Below are 21,048 nucleotides of genomic sequence, written 5' to 3' on the forward strand. Positions count from 1 at the left end.
CCCACGCACACTAGGAATCTATCGCGTCATTCTCATAAAGCAGTCACACAAACACACAAGCATTGGCAAAGCAAATGGGTCTCGCTTATGCAAGCCAATCAATATTTTTTAGCCATGTTGTACACCAGCGTGGCTGCTGTTCAGCATGGCTAAAAGTAGTGGGGTAATGGAAATTGGAGTGGAGTGTTGTAAAGTGGAGTAGAGTGGAATGTTCTGAAGTGGCGGAGAGAGGAGTGGCATGGAGTGTCATGGAGTGGTGTAGAGTGGAGTAGTGTATAGTGTTGTTTAGTGCCGTGGAAAGAGAAGAATGTCCTAGAGTGGAATGGCATGGGTTAGAGTGTTGTCGAGTGGAGTGTCAGAGTGGAGTAGTTTCGTATAATAGAGTGGATTAAAGTGGCATGGAGTGAGTTGTGTGGAGTATCGTTGAGTGGAGTAGTGTCACGGAGTGGAGTAGAGTGTCAGAGTGGAGCAGAGTTTAATGGAGTAGAGCATCATATAGTGGAGTATTGTGGAGTGGAATGGTCTAGAGTGAATGGGCTTAAAGTACAGTGGTGCAGACTAGATTGAAGTAGAGTAGAGTGGTGTAGTGTACATTGCAGTGGTGTAGAGTGCAGTGATGAGTAGTGTGCATTGGCATAGATTACTGTAGTGCAGAGAAGAGTGGCATAGAGTTCAGTGGTGAAGAGTGTAGTCTTGTATAGTGCAGTGGTAGAGAGAGCAGTGGCGCAGAGTTGAGTAGAGTGGCATAGAGTGCAGTGGCATAGAGTAGATAGTTTCAGAGTAGAGTGAAGTGCTATGGAGTGGTGAAGGGTAAAGTGCAGTGGCGTAGAGTGCACTTGCTTTGAGTGCAGTGTATTAAAGTGGCCTAGAATGGAGTTGTCCAGAGCAGGCTGGGGTGTTGTAGTGTGCAGTGATGTAGAGTAGAATGGTATAGAGTGCATTAGCATAAAGTAGAGTGAAGCAGAGTAAAGAGGCGTAGACATTGGTGTGGAGGAGTGCAGAGTAGAGTGGCGCAGAATGGAGTATGCATGATGTGGTAACACACTGCAATTACAGGCAACACATCTTCAATTGAAATAACCATTGCATTTGCACAGACATACAGTTTTATTGAGACATGTATACAGCACAAAAACGATATTGTGTGGAAGTGTCATCACCTAGTGTATTGTTTTGATCGTATGAAAATATTTGTTTCCACCACACTTCAGAATTTCCAAAAATGTGCTAGATTTGTGCTTTCTGAATTCTGATGTATTCTGAAATATAGTTTCATTTAATTAACAGACATACACATTTTGTTGTGTGCTATAATTTTTACATCATAAGGCCTTCCACAAGCACACTCCCAGTAGCCAGCATGATTTTCACATGAATCCTCTCACTTTGAATTCAAAGAAATAAAAGTGCACACCAAGCTCCTTGGAAGACAGAGCCTGACAAATGACCTTTTACTTTGAATGCGCAGCAGATGTGACAAGATAAGAAAAAGATTTAAAGGCCTGTTCACAGAAATCACCATTACTGGTGGAAGAATACAGTAAATAGGTTTAGGCAACGGAAGGGCAAACTCAAGCTGGACAGCCTGAAACAAATAAAAAAAACAGCACATAGAAAGCAAGCTAATGTGAGTTACAAACCACAAAGGCAATGGTAAGCAATGGTAGGAATGTATTCCCAGGGAAGCTTTCTGAATGTCTCCAAGATATGGTTAGCAATCCAGACAGCTGCATTTTCTTGTTGGCTTTGACCCTACAAGGCCATGAAGGGGCTGACTAGTAAAGCGAGGCCCTTTGAATAAATGTTGGCCTCGTGGGTTGTAGAGAAACTATTTAAGGGGTATTAAAGAAGTGTGGCCTGGGATATGTGACTAATGTGTGCTTTGTGTACAGTTCACACATTTAAAGGAGGTATCGTGCTGCATTCCTAGTGCTGTAAGCAGGGATAACTGAATCTGTGGCATGTAGGTTGATGTCTCATCCCTCTGATTGACTTGTTTACTGCTGAGCAGATATTCTTCCTTTCGGCTTAGAACAGCAGCAGTTCATATAGAAGTAAAGTGTAATCAAAACATCAGGGCCTTTTTTTATCTGTGTACTATGTGACATGAGCTTGTTTTACTGCTGCCTTTGCTACACTTGTGGTGTGTGTTTGAGGTATTGTGGTATACACGTTGCTGTAGCGGTTGTGTGTGACAGAAGGCTGTAATGGAACTACCCATGCTGTACCTGTGTTGCAATCTAGTAAAGTTGAATAAGTATAAGTAGAGTAATCTTCTGTAATCAAATAAATGGTGGAGTAATCTCACTCACTCTAGCGCAGAGCAATCAAAATAATTCCGTATGTAATTTAGTAATGGGAAAATTAATATGAGCCACATTCTTCTCTTATCTAATTCAAATTTAGCAATAAAAATTATTAAGAGAACTGATATTCTGTATTCTAATGCAGGGCAAACTGATAAAGGTAATTTCTTTCTTTAATCCAGTAAAGTAACAAGTAGAGTACATTTGTGCATTTTAATGCAGGGGGAAATATTCCATGATCCCTCTGTTATCTAATCCACAAAAATGCAATCCTAACCATCATCTGTAGTCTTTTGAAAGGTGTTAGACCTGCCACCCTTAGGGTGGTCTTCCACCAAACCTTTGCCTTCACTCCTATTTTTGCTGAATTCGGTTTTGTTGGCCTTCGGATTCTGTGCACGTTAGCACTGCTAACCAGTGCTAAAGGGCTTGTGCTCTCTCCTTTAAACATGGTACAATTGTCTTACACCTGATTGGCATATTTAATTGACTTATAAGTCCCTTGTAGGGTGGTATACCATACACCCAGAGCCTGCAAATTCAATGCTACTAGTGGGCATGCAGCACTTATTTGGCTACCCACTTAACTAGCCCCTTAAAATGTGTTCCAAGCCTGCCACTACAGCCTGAATGCAGTTTAAAACTGCCAATTTGTCTTGGCAGTATAACTTTTTATTGCCCCCCAAAGGTAGGCCCTAGGTAGCCCATAGGGCAGGGTGCATTGTAATGAAAAGGTTGGGCATGTAGTTTTAAGTTTTGCATGTCTTTGGAGTGAAAAACTCTTACATTTGTTTTTCGCTACTGTGAGCACTACCTCTCCCATAGGATACCATCGGGTTGCCTTATTACATTTCAGAAGTGCTAACTTTTGATTGGGAACCATGTTTGGTGTCTGAGAAATCGTCCTTAAAAGTCCTCTTTAATGGTAAAGTCGGATTTTAAGTTACTATTTTGAAAATACCACTCTAAGAAAGTTGGCATTTTCCTGCCCTACGCTATTTGGTGCATGCAGCCCATCCTGAGACATATGACTAGGTTGCGTTGGCAGTTGGACCTTTATTATTCCTTCCAGACAGCAACACAATAGAGTGATTAGGTGTTCCTGGATGGCCCATCAACTGGCAACATATGGGGGGCAGAGCTGGGCACAGCCCCACTTGCAAATCAATAGGCTGTGCTCTGCCTTCATACAAAGGCACTGCCACCCCCTGCATTGTTCATGCAGCCAGCTTGGAGCAAAGGCAAGGGAATCAGGAAACTTCAAGCACTTTAAAGGGAATTATCTAGAAACCTCTCCTACTTCAAAGAAGGCGCCATGTATAAAAAGGGGAGCCTTGAACCCTCAGAAGCCTGCCCTACTTCTTGAACCCTGCTTCATCAACTTCACCCAGGACTACCAGAGTAACTCCAATAACTAGTTTGCTGGCCTCCTGCTCAGAGCCTCAGGGACAGAAAAGACTGCCTCTATCTTGAACCCGCACCTAGATCAGCCTGAGTGAGTTCTAACCCCACAAGTGGTGTCCTTCTAGTCCTGTACCCATGTTGGTGGTACTAAAGGTGCCCTGATAGCCAAAATACAAAACTTGGGATTTATAAAGTTTTCAGCTAAAAACTGCTCTGAGAACTGAGGGAAGACCGGGACCAACCAGCTAGTCTATCCAGCCAAGGTATATCGCCGCTGGCCTCACTTTGTAGCCGCTCCCGTTGTGTTCTTCTCTGCAGCAGCAAATCCGTTTCAGCGTCCCTTCCCTAAAGGGGTATCCGGCCTTGTGGAACTCAAGTCCTAAGGTAATTGGTGGCTGGGCTAAATCCACTCTTTGTAGTCCGATCTGCGCTCCATTGCGGTCAAACATATTTTTAATTTTTGACCTGGTCTCGTGCAAGTAGATGTCCGTAGTTGGCACTTTTATCTTTTAGGCACTAGTTTTTACTTAAAACTAGTAATCCCATTTTATTATCCAGCACTGGGTAGTTAGAGTCCTGTTCTTACATGTAATGCAGGATAAAGTAATGAAATAAATATTGTGTAATCCTCTTTAAATTAATATGCCCTTTAATGAATTACAATGGTTCCCTCTTCCATCTTATTAAGAGTGGTGTAATATGAGTATTAACCAGTATTGTAATGTAGGGTGAAGCAACTCGAACAATCACCTCAAATAATCCTAAATAGCGAACAATAATTAAAGTGGTCTGTTATAATATTAAAAAAATGTGTAATCTTTTGTAAGCATATGCAGAGTAAAGTAATCAGAGTAACATTTGGTTATCAAATAGAGAGCGAAAAGAGCAAACGTTTGCAATATAAAGGAGAGGTAAATATTTTGAGTAGCTATCTAATACAAAGTGAAGAAATCAGAGTGATAAAGTTCTGTAATTTAATGCAAGGTAAATGCAATTATCAGTACTCTAAATCAAGGTAGCATAGGGAGAGTTATTTACATGTGTAAAATAATGCACACTAAAGTAATTAGTGCACGTTTTGTAATTTAATACAGCCATCCTGCCAAAGTATTGTTAAAAAACCAGATAAAGATAACAAATATTTAGGTAATCTACTTTTGCAGTAAAATACTTGGTAACTATGAGTAATCTCCCTCAACCTAATACAATCAGCTTTATTATGTGGCCTAATGCTGGACCAGTTTATTGTTTTTTGTCAATGCATTTTATTTATAGTGATTATGTTGGCAACGATATAAAAATATCCTCTGAAATCAAGTGATGAGTAAAGTAATTTGAGTAATCTCCTTCAGTTGCTAAATACAAGTAATGCAATCAGAGTAATCTCATTAATTTTGTTGCTCATTGTGGGGTAAATTAATCAAAATAATCCTTTTTTGTAATGCAGGGTAAGGTAATCAGGAGTGTTCTACTATGCTCCGATGGGGGCAAAAGTGATCAATATACATAAACTGATAGTCATTGGCTATCTAATTCAAAACAAACTAATATTCGTTGTGAGCAAATGTTGCTCTCTTGCTGTCATTGCTGTATCCCTTCCGTTTGTGTTAGGGAAGCTCACTATTTAAGTTGAATTCCACTCATCTCGTCTTGTTGAGGTGCTGAATATTCATGAAATGCATTCACACCAGTGTCATTACAAACCTGCACACAGAGGAAGCATCTAGCATGTAATTCACAAAGCCAGGCCAGCTAACTTGAAAATGTGGCGAAGCAGAGAAATCAACTGTTTCCTCACACAGCACCATAACCGTAAATAAAATTAATATCTCAAACTCACCAGGCAAATGAACAAAAATGAAATTGGGGAATTTCCTTCTTCAAGTAGCCTGCTGTTGGTGCAACAGGCTAATATGAGACTCTCTGATTTACATCACTCGCTTACACAGGGAAGAAAAGTTTCTCATTTACATTCAGCTCCTGCTAGCAGAAATCCAACTCTGAAGCTCTGAGCTCCTCTTCAGACTTTTGCATAACTTAAGTTTGTCCTTGCCTTCTTCCTAAGAATATGAGTGGACTTCTTAAGGTCCCCCAGAAGTGGTCAATGTCCAAATTGTTCACAGAAATGGAGCACGTGCTGTCTAGAAAAGCTTTCCAGAATGGGAACATACGCTTTAGGAATGGTTTCCCAAAATAGGCAACATACCTAAGAGATGATCTTCAAAAATGGGGAACATGCACTTTAAAAATGATTTCCCTAAAGTGTGGACTTGTGCTTCGCAAACAATTTGTCACCAAAAGTGCGCAGAATATGATTTTAAAGTGGTTTTCTGAAATTAACTTGTGCTTTAGACGGTCCCCCACTCCACAGTGCAAAGATCACTTGCATACACTCTGTGGCCGTATAGCATCCAAGTCCAGGATGGGTTCTTCACAAGGTCCAGTCTGACCCATTCGCATGTTGAGCAGGCTTAATGAAAGTTTTGGAGTAGGTCTTTATAGTCTGAGGCATGATCACATAGGATTGTTCTGCCTACCTCTTTCAGATCACAGCCTGACATTTTGGGCTGGCAATGATGTTGTGACTATGCTTGTCCTTTTTTCTCCTCAGTTCTCCATGGTGAATGTGGACCAGGCCTTGTTCCAACCTTTCCCGTCGGAAATAGTGTTTCAGAACTATATTGCTTGTGAGACATACGAGGTTCCACTTAGTCTGAGGAACAATGATCGGGTAAGAACTATTGTAATTGATAAGATCTGCTAACTAATGAAAGCAATGTTACAATAAAACACCAGAGTTTGGCTTATTCAGCCAAGCATTATCATATGTGTTAGAACTTAAAACAGTGAATGGTTCAGTTAAACATATGTAATAAGGTATGTTTCTTAATAACCTTTTTATTCTTTTTGATAATATTCGAGTGCAATTTATGTTTTATTGATAAATCAAACAAAATTATATATAGTTCCTCAGGGACTTCAGCCTTCTGAGTTCTGGAAGAGGATTGTAGTATTTATCCCATGTAATGATACAATATATATATATATATATATATATATATATATATATATATATATATATATATTCAAAGAACGATGCGCCAAGCCCAGTTCTGGAACAACACAGCTTTATTTCAATTGGCGCAGGCACAGACAAGGCATGATGTACCTGACGCGTTTCAGCGAATTGCTTTTCTCAAAGGTTTTATCATCACGTGTGCAATGTACCAGGTTAAATCAATGATGGTTAGTGCCTCACTGCTCCCATACTTCATCTCCCATATTTCACCTTGAACCACAGTAAAATCCTGGTATAATCACAGTGAGTTTATTCCATACTGCAAGCTCAGGAATGGTGTTTCCGATAAGTATGGCCAGAAAGCCAAAACTGGTGCACGAAAACATCTTGTAAGTAGCCCCACATTGTCAATAATGCGCCTGTGTCCAGAACCTGCCAATCGGAGGTGTCAGCCTCCCTCGGCTCCCTTTCTCACCTCGAACTGCAATACTTGCCGGTAATTGCAAAGGCTTGCAGTGAGGTGAGCAGGTCATGCCCCCCTTGTCAGTATCCAAAGAGCCAACGCAGTCGTCGGGGGCCCCCAACCCTGCAGGGCGGGCCTGACTTAGCGGGAGACAGCACTTCCCAACATAAAATTCAAAGAACGATGCGCCAAGCCCAGTTCTGGAACAACACAGCTTTATTTCAGTTGCCTGGGCACAGACAAGGCATGATGTACCTGACGCGTTTCAGCGAATTGCTTTTCTCAAAGGTTTTATCATCACATGTGCAATGTTCCAGGTTAAATCAATGATGGTTAGTGCCTCACTGCTCCCATACTTCATCTCCCATAATTCACCTTGAACCACAGTAAAATCCTGGTATAATCACTGTGAGTTTATTCCGTACTGCAAGCTCAGGAATGGTGTTGAAGGTAAGTATGGCCAGTAAGCCAAAGCTGGTGCACAAAAACATCTTATAAGTAGCCCCACAATGTCAATAACGCGCCTGTGTGGGGGGCGGAGCTTGCTTGCGACCAAGATGGCCGCTTGAGCTGTGAGCTCCGAGACACCATCTCAATATTCATAAATTATCGCGCCTAACGCCGTTTACCTGACTCCGGTGACGCTCCAGTGCGCAAAGAACTAATTCTGACTCCTGGGATGCCTGTCTTGCCAGAGTTCTGAGTTTCTGCGGTGACCCGATTTTACAGGCCTCGATCCCCGGTCCACAGTTGCTTAGTGAGCCGCTCCGCGTCCCGAGGCCCGGGAGCGCGTGTGCCTGAGGCGCGTGCAGCGCTCACTGCTACGAACATTACTCCTGGATCTGGGGGGTGGAACTAGCCCCGGGATTGTCGCCGCCCTGGCGAATTGCACCTTCCCCTGGCGGCGTGGCGATGGCCGGCGAGGTTAGCTGCGTGCTCCCGATGCAGCGCTGATGGACTGTGGCTGCGAGGAGCAGCTGCACTCTGGAGACTGCCCTGACCTGGATCACGACGTTGGAGGTGGATTACATGGCGGAGTGCGCGGCTTCTACAGGGGGCCTTTGACTGCACCAGGCTCTTCTGCATTGAAGTGCCCCAGGGAGGACTGAGCGCTTGGGCCCACCATCTTGGGGCTGTGCGGCGCTGTGACCCGGGCTGCTGCTTTGCGGGTACAGTGCTTTATCCAGCCGACGGCTTGTGCACCCACGGGGGCTGGCTAGTGGGGGTCGCGCGGTGATCCTAGAGATGAGCTGGAGTTGGGATTCCGCGGGACCTGCGCTGCGGCCCCTCAGACGATTTGTGGCGGTCCTGGGGTGAATGTGTTCTCCTGCTCGTCTCAGGCCCGGGTAGTGATTGCCTGCACCGACGAGTGAGTACTCTCTGGATCCGACTTGTGTGTGGCTCTGCTGCTCGCGGCCTTCACTTGGCCCTTCTTGATACTGCTACACTACTAGCTTCACTGGGCAATTAGATGTAATCCTTGCTTGAAGAGTGTGCCCTCTAGACTGGCGAAGTAGTAGCGGCCATCATTGCCTGCAGAAGGTTCTGCTGTGTTGTACTGTTCCGCTGCACGCTTTTGCCGTCGTTACTCTGCTGGGTGGCCCTGAGAGCCTACTTTAAAGGTTTGAGCCCGTGCTTGAGTGAACTGTCCTGGCCCGCCTGCTGTAACTTGCGACCCAACTGGGGGCTAGCTGTGCTGTTGGGAAGGGACACTGGCAAACTACTAGTGGCAGCGAGGCATATACGATCTGGCCCCCATAGACAGCTGTGTCCCGGCTGCCCACACTCTGGGAGCGGCGAGCGGCAATGATGGGCAGAGTGGATAAAGCCCAGCCGAAGCTTTAGTTTGACCATAAGCTGTCGAAGTCCCGGGACGCCTCCACTGAAGATGAGGCCAGCATGCACGGGCACTCTGCTGAGGAGACGCATCTGGATATCCGTGGCATGCTGGTCGCGATGGAGAAGAGTTTGCAGAAAGATATCTCAGCACTGGGCACCAAGATGGACGCTCTAGCCTACAGGATGGACCGCATGGCTGAGAGACTTGATAAACATGCTGAACGGCTGGATATGTCGGAACGCAGGATAACGGAGGTAGAAGAGGCGCAAACCACCTTAGACACCGAGCACAAACAACTCGATAGAGTCATGCGGGTCTTGCAGGATAAAACTGAAGACTTGGAGGCGCGCTCTCGGCGCTGCAAACTTAGAATTACCGGCTTGCCGGAGACCACTCCAACTGGCAACATGGAACAATTTATTGAGAAACTGCTCGTGTCTCTGCTTGGTAACAAAATATTCTCCGCTATGTTTGTGGTGGAAAGGGCACATCGATCCCTGGGACCACGCCCGCCCCCAGGAGCAGCCCCTAGGCCGATCATCGCAAAACTGCTCAACTACCGAGACAGGGATGTTGCGCTGAAGATGACAAGAGAAAAACAGCCCTTACGATATGAAGGTTCCACGATTTCCTTGTTCCCGGACTTTACTCTCCGAGTACAGGAGGTGCGCAGCCAGTTTGTTCCCATGAAGAAACAGCTTCAGGACCTCGGCATCGACTATGCCATGCTATACCCAGCTAGACTCCGGGTTAATAAACAAGGCCGTTCTCACTTCTTCACCGACCCTAAGGCCCTGCAGAAGGCTCTGAAAGACTGGTCCAAAGAACAGAGTCTTAGTCAATTTTCAATTTCAAAGTCTTTATTTCGAGTTTCAATCATAAAAGACATCATTAAAATATTTAACAATTTTAAAAGAGAAAGGGGGTTCTTTCACAAAGGATGTAATGTAGAAAATTTCATAATATTGTTTGAAAGCCACACCAAAACAGTTATAAATACACATCTCATTATGAATAAAACATTTAAAATGTTTAAAAGGCTTCTAATATAAAAAAGGACTATACAAGTGGGATCCAAGATATTCACAATAAGCGTAATTTGCGTCCACGGATTATCCACATCCAGTGAAGAAATTTTGCAACGGCAATAGTCACAGGTTGGGAGGTGTTAGTTTTAAGAACCCGTAAAGCCTCTTCACCTGTCCGAAGGCCCAGCTGTAGACAAATAGGTTTAAGCCAGGACCGCCTGGGATCTTTGCACTCTGGACAGATGAATAAGATGTGCCCAGTGCTTTCCCGTTGTGTAGGACAGAAAGGACAGCTAGGGTCAAGGCCTTTTCTCCATTTAACAATGAAGGAATTAATAGGTAATGTGCCCACTCTAAATTTATGGTATCTCTTTCTGTCCTCCACAACAGTAATACAGTCCCAATAGCGTTCAAACGCAGGCGTGTCTTTGAGTTCCATAAAATCCGCAGTTAGTGACGGACCAATACATGAACCAAATCTTTTCACTGAGACCATACTCCAGTATAGATCTCTTAAGATTTTCCTAGCGGGAAAAGTATGTGCTGTTGGGTCTTCCCAAAGACTGGCTAGGCCCATAGCGGAGTAAATTGCCTTAACCTCCTGCATCCAGGGGATTTTTTGCGCCTTATCTGCACCTCTGACATCCATAAGTGCCCGAGCATACTGTGAGAGATCTGGGGAGACCCACAGTCTCCTCCAGTATGCCATTGGTCAATATCGGGCCATATCCTCCAAGCGTTGGACACCTAAATCATAAAAGAGGGGGATCAGCGGGGTAGATACAGGAAGGCCTGTAATTGCTTGTAGAAGCTTGTTTTGGGCCCTAGTCAGCAGGGTAAGATTACTAAATCCCCACAATTCCGCCCCATAGAGTATCGCTGCTCCTATCTTTGCGTCATAAATTTTTAATGCTGGTATCATTGGCCTGGTATGTGAGAGGTAAAGCTCTTTTGTTAATGCTCCAGTTAGCTGCGCGTGCCTTATGGCCAGCTGGGTAGTGTGCGGTTTCCAATCTAGCTTTGATGCAAGGGTTATGCCCAGGTACGAAAAATCCTTTGTCTGTTCTAACTTGGCCCCATTCATTTGCACGTTTCCTCTTATATGTCTAGACCTGTGAAGGACCATGAACTTGGTCTTACTTACATTTACTATGAGCCCATGGTCCTTGCAGAAGACTTCAAATACATCAATGCCTTTTTGTAAACCCTGTTGTGTCTTTGAAATTAATAAAGTATCATCTGCAAACATCAACAGGGGGATCAACTTGCCATCCAACTTTGGAGCGTCGGTGGGGTGTTGCTCAAAATAGTTGATCACCCTGTTGATGTATAATGAAAATAGGGTCGGGGCTAATACGCACCCTTGGCGTACTCCCCTTGCGATGGGAAACTTATCTGTTACACTACCCGATTGGTTCCATCTAACTTGGGCATAATTATCCTCGTGGAGCTTCATTATAAAGGTCAAAATGTCAAGTGGCATACCTTGATCTTTAACGCTGATTTGAGGTCAACAAAAGCCGCAAATAACGTACCCTCCCCCAACAGAACCAACCGCCAATAAATTAAAAGAAACCTAAAGACTTGGTCTATGGTGCTTGTATGACTGCGAAATCCTGCCTGAAGTGGTGACAACACTTCCTCCTCCTCAATCCACCCTTGAATTCTCTGCAGGACAAGCCTTGCGACCACCTTCTGTATGCAGTTCAATCAAGCTTATGGGCCTATAATTTCCTGGATCTGAGCGGTCCCCCTTTTTGTAGATCGGTATGATCTCAGCGCCCTTCCAGGTATTCGGTATGGGTGATCCATTGGCAATGCCGTTAGCTAGACATTGGATATATGGTGCCCAAAGCTCCTTATCGTGAGTAAACAAATCAGCTGGGACGGAGTCCAATCCTGGTGCTCTACCCCTGGGGGTTTTATTCAGTGCCTTTCTCACCTCGGTTATCTCGAAGTTTAGGGGGATTATATCCTTATTAAGGAGGGTGGGATCGTTACTAATCTCATCAGTAATTTCAAAAGATGCAAACTGGGACGCGTAATGCGAAACCCAGAGATTAGGCGAGACATAGTTTGTTGGTTCTTCCCTTTGTGTCCCCCTGCCCCACTTAACCATATCCCAAAAGGTACACAGTGTTCGTTCTTTGCTGGCAGAATGAAGGTCCCTCCAATAATCCTTATCCCATGCTTGCTTGGCATCGTATTGAACTTTTTTGTAAACAACACGGGCACTCTTAACACGATCCCTTTCTTTGGATTTCACTGCCTCAGTCCAGGCCTGGTACGCAGCCCTACACGACTTCCCGTACCATTGATCCTCCTTTCTAAGTGGTCTTTTGGGTTTGGTACAAGCCTTTTTAGTAAAAAAAAACCTAAGTCGATTAAAAACATTTGTGTGAATCAGGTTGACGTTAGCAGTAACCTCCTCTTGGGTAATACAATTTTGTAAGGCATTTGTCGCCGTAATGGTCATGTCCCTCATGGTTGTTATTTGACTCTCGTTCCTTATGCAATTTGCTCATTTGATGCGTCTTGTATCATTTCATAGGACAATATCGGCCTTTACAGGAGTAGCCTCCTGGCTGTGAGATTTAAATAACTTAAATGATAGAAGTAAGGGATCATGATCACTTTCAACCCTTTCCCTACCATCATGTCCTTGATACTGGGCCAGTTCTCTTTGTTAATGAGTATATAGTCTATGCGACTTTTTCGTAGACCATTACTAAAAGTAAAAGCCCCATGTTTGTCAGAAGCAGATCTACCACTTATTGCTCGTAGCTCCTGTCCAACACATAGGACCTTTAACTGAAGTGCGGCCTCTGTCCATTTTTTAATGGGCAAAAGTGTCAGCTGGGGAATATTCCATGTACGGTCTTCTTCTAGGGTTAGATCAACATCATTACTGTCTAGAGGTTCAAAGCAGCAGTTGAAGTCACCTGCAACTATAATATTGCCCTTTTTGCAGTATATCTCTAGGAGTACATCTAATTCTTCAACAGTGTTTTAGGACTTGCCCCCGGCATCCCTGTAGCATAAACATTAAAAACAAAAAGGTCCTTCAATCCAGGACACTGAACTTGGATTAGTAATATGTGGAGTGGTGTGGCTCACTGGTTAGAGGCGGCAGACCCGGAAGCAGAGGTCGGTCAGGGACCAGGGTTCGATTCCCGACGCGGCAGGGTCTTGGGCCAAGGTCAGCGGACTCGATAATTCTCGCCTCGGTGCCTACTCTAATCATGGATCACACTCAGCAACTCTGGGCAATAGCTTGCTTAATCTCCACTAACGGCCCCATCAGCGCCGGGGATGCTTGGTCTTCACCTTGGAGATGCCCAGTAAGGGACCATCTCACAGGGAAAGCCAGGATGGGTTCCCCAGCAGTACACAGCGCCGGGACACTCTGCTTGAGTAGCTGTGCGCTCAATAAAACACCAGATAACATAACATAACAAAACATAACAATATGTCACTGCTTTTTGAGTCCAATTAATTAACATTGTACCTGCTATCTTGTCTGACCCAAGTTAGGAGTCCCCCCTTAGCTCTACCACGAGGGGCGGGAATAGCAGGAACGTTAAAACTAAGGTATCCAGGTCTAAATTCTATTACATTCAACCAGGTTTCCTGGAATAATATTAGGTCCTTGCTATCAAGGAAATTTAGCCAATCTGATGACGCTGCCTTATTTCTAAACCCCGCCACATTCCAGGAGACCAATGATGAATAAGCAGAATCAACAACCCTATTCTGGGTGCCATTTGATTCAGCATCCTGTGGGCCACCACTTTCTTTACCCCCTAGTTGAAGAACCTCTTGCATTGGACTTTTGGTAGTGGTTAGTCCACTTATCAGAGTATTGTCTATCAATACAGGGGGGATTATATCATATGGACCTATTCCAGATGCTAGACTCACTCTATGTGGATTAGCTGTATTAATTCCTCGTAAATCCTGATCTTGTCCATACAGGAGTCAATCGTTAATGTCCAGTGAGCTGAGAGCCTCAAATCTGTTGCTCACTGGTATGAAACTAATATAGGGGTCAGCCTGAGGGACATGGTCTCTCCTGCTTGTGGCGGCAGTATTACTAGGTGGGTAGAAATACCCCAATGGTAGTATGTTGATGCGTTCTTGGTGTATCCTTAATTATCCTGCCTGCCTCAGGATATGATCTACCAATTGGAGGGATCCAAAACTCACAACAACACAGTCTCCCTCCATACCCTTCCTAGTCTTACCCACCCAGTCCACCCTTCTTACCATCTTAAAGTTTTTTAAAAGATGTTCGCCTAACACTGTTCTATTGTTCAAGAAGTGGAGTACTTTATTTTTAAGGTTAGTAGACCAGTGTTCCTCTTTGCCATCTAGGGTTTTGGGAACATTTGCCAGAATGATGGAATACGGGCACGCTTCTGGGGGGAGGTGAAGACTAGTTTCTTTTGGGGGAATGTGGCCTGTATGATGTAAAATACCCCTAGCTCCTCCACAACCTAGTTTGACTCCACTAACTGAAGTTGGGATGTTTGATGATTGTGTCGCCTGAGCGACTGTAGGTTCTGTGGGTTCACTCAAACTGGTGAATGCATATATGGGTGTGGGGGCACTGGTGGAACGTGCTTCTGTCAGTTGTGTCCCAATCGTAGGCCCCTGTTGACTTAATACGTGTCTTTCAAGGACTTTTAATCTACCGTCAATTGAGTCGAGTTTGTCCATCACTGGGTTGATAAGTGCCTTTAGGCGCTCCTCCATTTTCCCTATGAGTTCTGACAATTTGTTATCCTCCATAAAATTGTCTGTTACACATGTAATTAAATTACCCCCTCCTTGAAACTTAGGATGGTTCCCTGAATCGTTGGACTTTCTATTTGATTACCCAGCCCGAGTATAGAATTTCTTCTCCTAGCTTGTTTCGGGTTTTGCCTGCTTCCCTTTGGAGCGCTATTCGCCTTCCGCTTCCCCAACGGATCTTTAGCTCTGGTGTCGAGTGCAGCCCGTGACTGCCTAGTACGTGTGTTAGGAGGTGAAGGAGGGGGACTGGGTATGGGTGTACATGAAATGTTAATTGTGTGTGACACTGATGACGCAATGTCACTGGAGGGTGTAATTAGTACTTGAGGAGATTGAAGGAGAGTCTGGATGCCTCCTGTTGGTTCTATACTTGGTATCTGATTTGGGTTTTGACCTAATGGATCAAGTGATAACCTCCTCTCAGGTAATTCTATCTCCTTGGCCACAACTGATTCTGCCCGTTTGAGAAAAGCATCCAATGTCCCTACACCCCCTGCCCCACCCCCCCTTTAGAATTAACAGTACATTTAGCCATGTGGCGGGAACAAGGTTTACTATCATTATGAAGAAAACGGTGCCGCACTATAGTGAGCAGAATGACAACAATAAGCAACTAATCAAGTTAGTCAATACCTTAGTGATAATTTGAGTCCTGTGTCCTGCTACGAATTGTCAAGGGGCTGGCCCAGCCTGGCCTCCTCTGGCCCCTGATGGCCACAGATGGCCCACCCTTTGCCCGGGCTTAGCCCGGCGTGCGTCCCGCGGGACGAGGTTCCCCCCGAACTTTATGCGCCTCCTGGCGCTCGTTGGTAGCGTCGTCGGCTTCACCAATGCCTGCGGGGCTGCTGGGGGATGAAGTCCTGAGTTCTGCGAGTAGCGGAGCACAGCCCGGCCACACAGAAATGCTCGCAGGGAGGGGCAGCGGAGCACAGCCCGGCCACACAAAGCTTATCAGGAAAGGTTTCTCTATGTAGTATGTCCTGATACCACCTGATATCACCCATCACTGCAGGAGCGAAGATGTGCCCAGTCCGTTACCCCCGCCCTGGCAGCTACCACCAGTAATTACACAAAGAGATAGCCGCCAGGATCACAGGGAGAAGGTGGGGGTAAAGAGAGGGTAAACACAAAAGGTAGTCATTGGAGCACCGGATTCCCCTCTAACTGCGACTGGTAGGAAAAGGGCCTGCGTGCTCCGTACTATGAGCACAAGTTGTTCCTCTGGCTACAACGTCATGAAATAGGAACTCAACTTCAGGAAGAAAGTAGGTTAATGTCCTGAATCACGAAACAAAATGTGTTTCTCTCGATTTCCAACGTGCAGACAACTTCAGGGATCCAAAACACAAGGGAAAGAAAAATGCAACTCAAAGGACTAGAAACGCAAAATCAAAGTCCAAGAACTTTAGTTCGAACAGGCCATAAAAAATGACCCAAAAGCTTTAAAAATACCGCAAATGACCCAGCCAGGTCACAAAATATCCAGGAAATACTCCAGGGAACTCCAGGTAACTTGGCACACCGCCGCGTACCCCCAGCGCAAGAACTCCAATCACTGACACTAGCCGCGATTCCAAATTTGCGGTGTCAGATGCCAAAACACAGGGGAAAGGAAGACAAACAAATGGAAGTCTCCAGGTGAACACCACTCGCAGGCCGTGCCCCAAGATGAGGAGCTAAGGCAAGTCGGAATGATCCGCTGGTTCGACGAACTGGCTTGCTCACTCACCGCCGGGGCCGCAGCTCCCCAGAAAGCAGGTATCTCCTGGGGGACTCCAGACTGCTGGGTCTTTCTGGGTCTTCTTCCCCGTCTCCGATGTCTTCTCCTTTTTTTCCCACCCCGTCCGCCGTCTCCTCTTGCCTCAGATCTGCTTCCTGCACTCTTTCTCTCCACGTCCTCGTTTTCTAGAGTTATCTCTCCCCTCTCTCAAGTCTGCAGGGACAATGCAGGCTGCGCTGGCTCGGTTGTTGCAGGGGGTCTCACAGCGCGAACTGCGTGCTCTCAGCACAGACTCACTCTCCCTCCGTTTGTCGAAGACCAGGAAGACCAGGAAACGGGTGGCTGCAACCTGCTAACAACCTCACATCTTCCTCCCTCGGTCAGGAAACGAAATCCTAGTCCTGAGCGGCACCTGCTTGAGGAAGCGGAGGGAGGGCATCTGGATGAACAGGACTGAATGATGGGCGTCACCTACAGGCGATAAGTACTGTCTTGCGGCTGGGCTTTGGATGCGGCTCTCAGGGAGCTGGGGCCTGGGTGTTGGTAGTTATAGACGGGGCACAACTCTCGTCCATAAGTATAGTAGGGTGCCTGCCCCAGTACTAAACACTAACATTACATGTTACTTTTGCGGTAGGCCCTCGGAGGGTTGCCAGGGGGGTTGAAACTTGTGCTCCGATTCTAGACTGTGGCTCTCTTTGCGTGGACACCCACAGGGCATATACGTCTAGCTCACTGGTTTGCACTAGTCCGCATTTAACTGTTATATAGCCTATCTTGCAGAGTTAGAGCCCACTAATGTTGGAGGGATCAGAGATTCAACTAGTTATGTGGTTGCACATTAAAGTTTTGATGGTGCTCGGAGTCCGGCTGGACAAGTCTCTCAAAATATAAGTACTGATTGGGTCCTTATTTATCACTACTGCTACTCTTTTTCTGTCTAGGGACGTTTGTTGCTTAGAATTACTTAATTTCCAGGGTCCCTGGCTGACCTTTTTCTGGGTGCCCTTGTTGTTACTAAAGATGTTCAGCGCAATCGCTTGATTGCAACGGTTTTGTCCTATCACCCCCTTCTTAGAGTGGGTCCTTCCCCTTTTTTTCCTTTTCATACCCCCCCTTTCTAACTCCACACCCTTAACTCCCCTGGTATGTCTGACAACACCACTGTACTCGGACGATTATATCAAACAAATCTTAGAAGGTCCCTCGCTCTTCTCTAGCATAGATGAAACCCCTGGTGCTAGTAGTAATACGATTGACTATTCTGAAGAACTAGAAAAACAAAAAAAGAAATTCATTCGTCTGGAATTAATGATACGTATGCTAACCGAATATCTTAAATCTAATACAATCCCACAAGGCCTAATAGTGAGGAACATTCCTGGTGTCTTCACTGACAATCCAAAATATATAAATAACTTTAGTTATATTGGCACTACTTGTTCTAGGCACTGGCTTGTACTTGGAATAGACATTGCCTCTGAAGAACTCAAAGAATTAACCAAAATTATCAATGATATAGAGAAAAACATCAAAGATAACAATACAGTTCCTGACGCCAAGAAACTTCTTGACAAGGTTGAGAAAACAACTGAGGAATTCCATCGGCTAGAACAAAACAAAAAATCTAACAAAGTCAAAAGGGATATAAAATCATTTGCCCAAGAACGAGCGTATCCTTATTTAAATAAAGATTTCTATGCCAATAGGGCTTACAATAACCCTCAGAATTCCCGACCTTGGGGCCGCTTTAATAAACGCCAGAATTTAGTAGGGTTTTCTGATACCTCCTCAGAGTCCTCCGATAGTTCAGATCCAGGAGAAGGCACAAGTAACACTACCAGAACCCCTAACCCCCTTTTTTTAGGTCGAGACCAACAAGACCTATCAAGGAGGGGCAGGGGAAGACAACGCTCTCGTTGGTACAACTCCCCAGGAGAACGCCAAACGCGACAGAAGTTTTACCGTTGGTAAACTCTACACTGCATACCAATATGACTGACGGAAGTTTAACAATTCCTCTTTTCAATCTCTCGGCACATGTACTCTCTAGCCATGAGATCTCACTACTGAGCAAAGGGCTATCATTTGTTCCAACGACTTACCCCAATTTCCTAGATCTCCAAACGGAACTCTTAAGGTTCTTTCGGAAGATAAGACTTCACAGCTACTTCCAACTGAATCCCTTTATTCCTAAAATATCTAACACTCCACTTAGACTTCCATCTACATTCTCACACCACCCGCAAATATGATCCTCAGTGAGATCATTACATTCGAGAAGTTGGTACTAAAAGAGGTAATGAATATCTCTGCAGCACACCACTATATTCCCTATAACATCACCAGGGACGAAAAGGCAGCCATATCATCTCTCCGTGACAATACGAATTTGATAATTAAACCGGCAGACACGGGTGGCGGGATAGTTATACAGGAGATAAACGACTATAAGGCTGAAGTAAATCGTCAATTGGCAAATACAGATCATTACTGTAAACTCTTCACTAACCCTACTAAAGAATTACAAACCCTGATTAGACAGATCACTGATGAAGGCTTAAACCAGGGCTTTCTGAGCAAGTTCGAATACCAATTCTTAAATACAAAAAACCCAAGGTTGCCTGTAATCTATACGCTCCCCAAGATTCATAAAAGTCTTGAGAAACCCCCAGGGCGTCCTATTGTTTCCGGATCGGGTCCATTCTGGAGCCACTTGGCCACTATGTTAACTTCTTCATTAAAGATTTTGTTCCCAACACCCACTGTTATATCCGTGACAGCATGGCAATGATAAATATGATAGAGAACCATCCATATGATCCGGATTCTAATACCCTATGCACCTTGGATGTTGAATCCCTTTATACTAATATACCCCAAAGGGATTCCTTACTCGTCATTGAAACCATTCTCAACCAAAGAACTCGCCCCCATGCAGTTCCGACCAATTTTATATTGCAACTACTGGAAGTATGCCTTACTAGGAATTTCTTCAACTTTGAAGATCAGTTCTTTCAACAGGTCAAAGGCACTTCCATGGGTGCAATTTTTGCACCTAATCTGGCTATCCTTTACATGGACGCACTGGAAATGGGACATATACTTACCACTGATAACCCTTTTTCGTCATGTATCTATAAGTTGAAGAGATACATAGACGACATATTCATGATTTGGCAGGCCAATGAGAATCTACTTGCGCCTTTCCTCCACTGGCTAAATAATAATTGCGGTGGTCTTAAATTTACCCTGTCACACGACAAAGAATCAATTCCTTTCCTTGATTTGACAATCAAGCATACGGATGGCTATCTAATAACTAGCCTCTTCCGTAAGCCCACTGAACGAAATACTTTACTTAGCTATAACAGCAGCCACCCTCGTGCTCTAAGAGATTCCCTGCCCTTTTCACAATTTTTGAGAATTCGCAGAAACTGCTACTTAAAGACAGATTACTTTCATGAGGCTAAATACTCTGCCAAAAACTGCTCAAAAGGGGCTACCCCCGTAGACTAGTGCGTAATTCTATGAAACGTGCATGGTATTGTCCCCGTGAAACTCTTTTAGAACCCAAAACCAAACCGGACTCCAATCGACTGGTCTGTGTCACGACATTCTCCACAGTCTCTAGTGTTATACGTAAAAGTATTATACACAATTGGCCAATCTTGAATGCGGGCAACCTTTGTCTTGAACGTCCTTTGTTTGCATTTAAGAAGAACAAAAACAATAAAGACCACCTGGTCCGTGCAGCTCTCCCCATAACTGCTAAGAAGAGTACTATGAACACTTTGAATGAGCTCTGGTCACTTCCACCATTAACAGGTCATGCTAAATGTGAGAATTGTGTTGTATGCTCACTGACTATTCAATGTAAAGCGTTTCTTTTTGGTGACATCAGAAACAAACTAAAATTGTTTACCAATTGTAATTCTACCAGTGTCATTTATGCGATCTTTTGTCCGTGCGACAAAATCTATGTCGGTCAAACTACACAAAAGATCCGCCTACGAATCTCTCAACATAGGAGCAGAATCCGTTGTAAGATTCTCACAGCCCCCCTGGTTGAAAATTTTCTAGAAAAGAACCACTCTGAGGACCAACTTCGCTGGACTGTGATCTCTGTCGTAAAGTTACCACCTAGGGGAGGTGACATTACCAAAATTCTAAACAAGAAGAGCTCAAATGGATCCTTAAAACTGATAGCCTGAATACGGGATTGAATCGACTTGAGGATTGGACTACAATTACTTGATTCCAAGTACCTTCTTTCTCAAATTTTCCGATGCTTTGTATGATTCCATCTACCCACCGTTATGTACAAATTATGTGCTAATGTAATTTCTTTCTCCCACTACGTAACTTTCTATTCCTTAGAATGTTATCCTTTAACTTTCTGAGGCTCATATCTTAATTGTACCCCTTGCACACTCTTTATTTCTCCTTTCTTTCCATCTTTTTACAACTCAAC

General features: G+C 44.6%; 1 protein-coding gene across 1 annotated transcript in view; it reads left to right on the forward strand.

The window, feature by feature from the left end:
• HYDIN (HYDIN axonemal central pair apparatus protein) overlaps positions 1-21,048 on the forward strand; it is a 2,467,744-nt gene that overhangs the window by 233,115 nt on the left and 2,213,581 nt on the right. The window contains exon 4 of the mRNA XM_085640020.1: positions 6,322-6,441. Coding sequence (XP_085496146.1) covers positions 6,322-6,441 — 120 coding nt within the window. The remainder of the gene's footprint in view (positions 1-6,321; positions 6,442-21,048) is intronic.

This window comes from Triturus cristatus, chromosome 12 (genome assembly GCF_964204655.1).
Source record: "Triturus cristatus chromosome 12, aTriCri1.1, whole genome shotgun sequence".
Taxonomy (NCBI): Eukaryota; Metazoa; Chordata; class Amphibia; order Caudata; family Salamandridae; genus Triturus; species Triturus cristatus.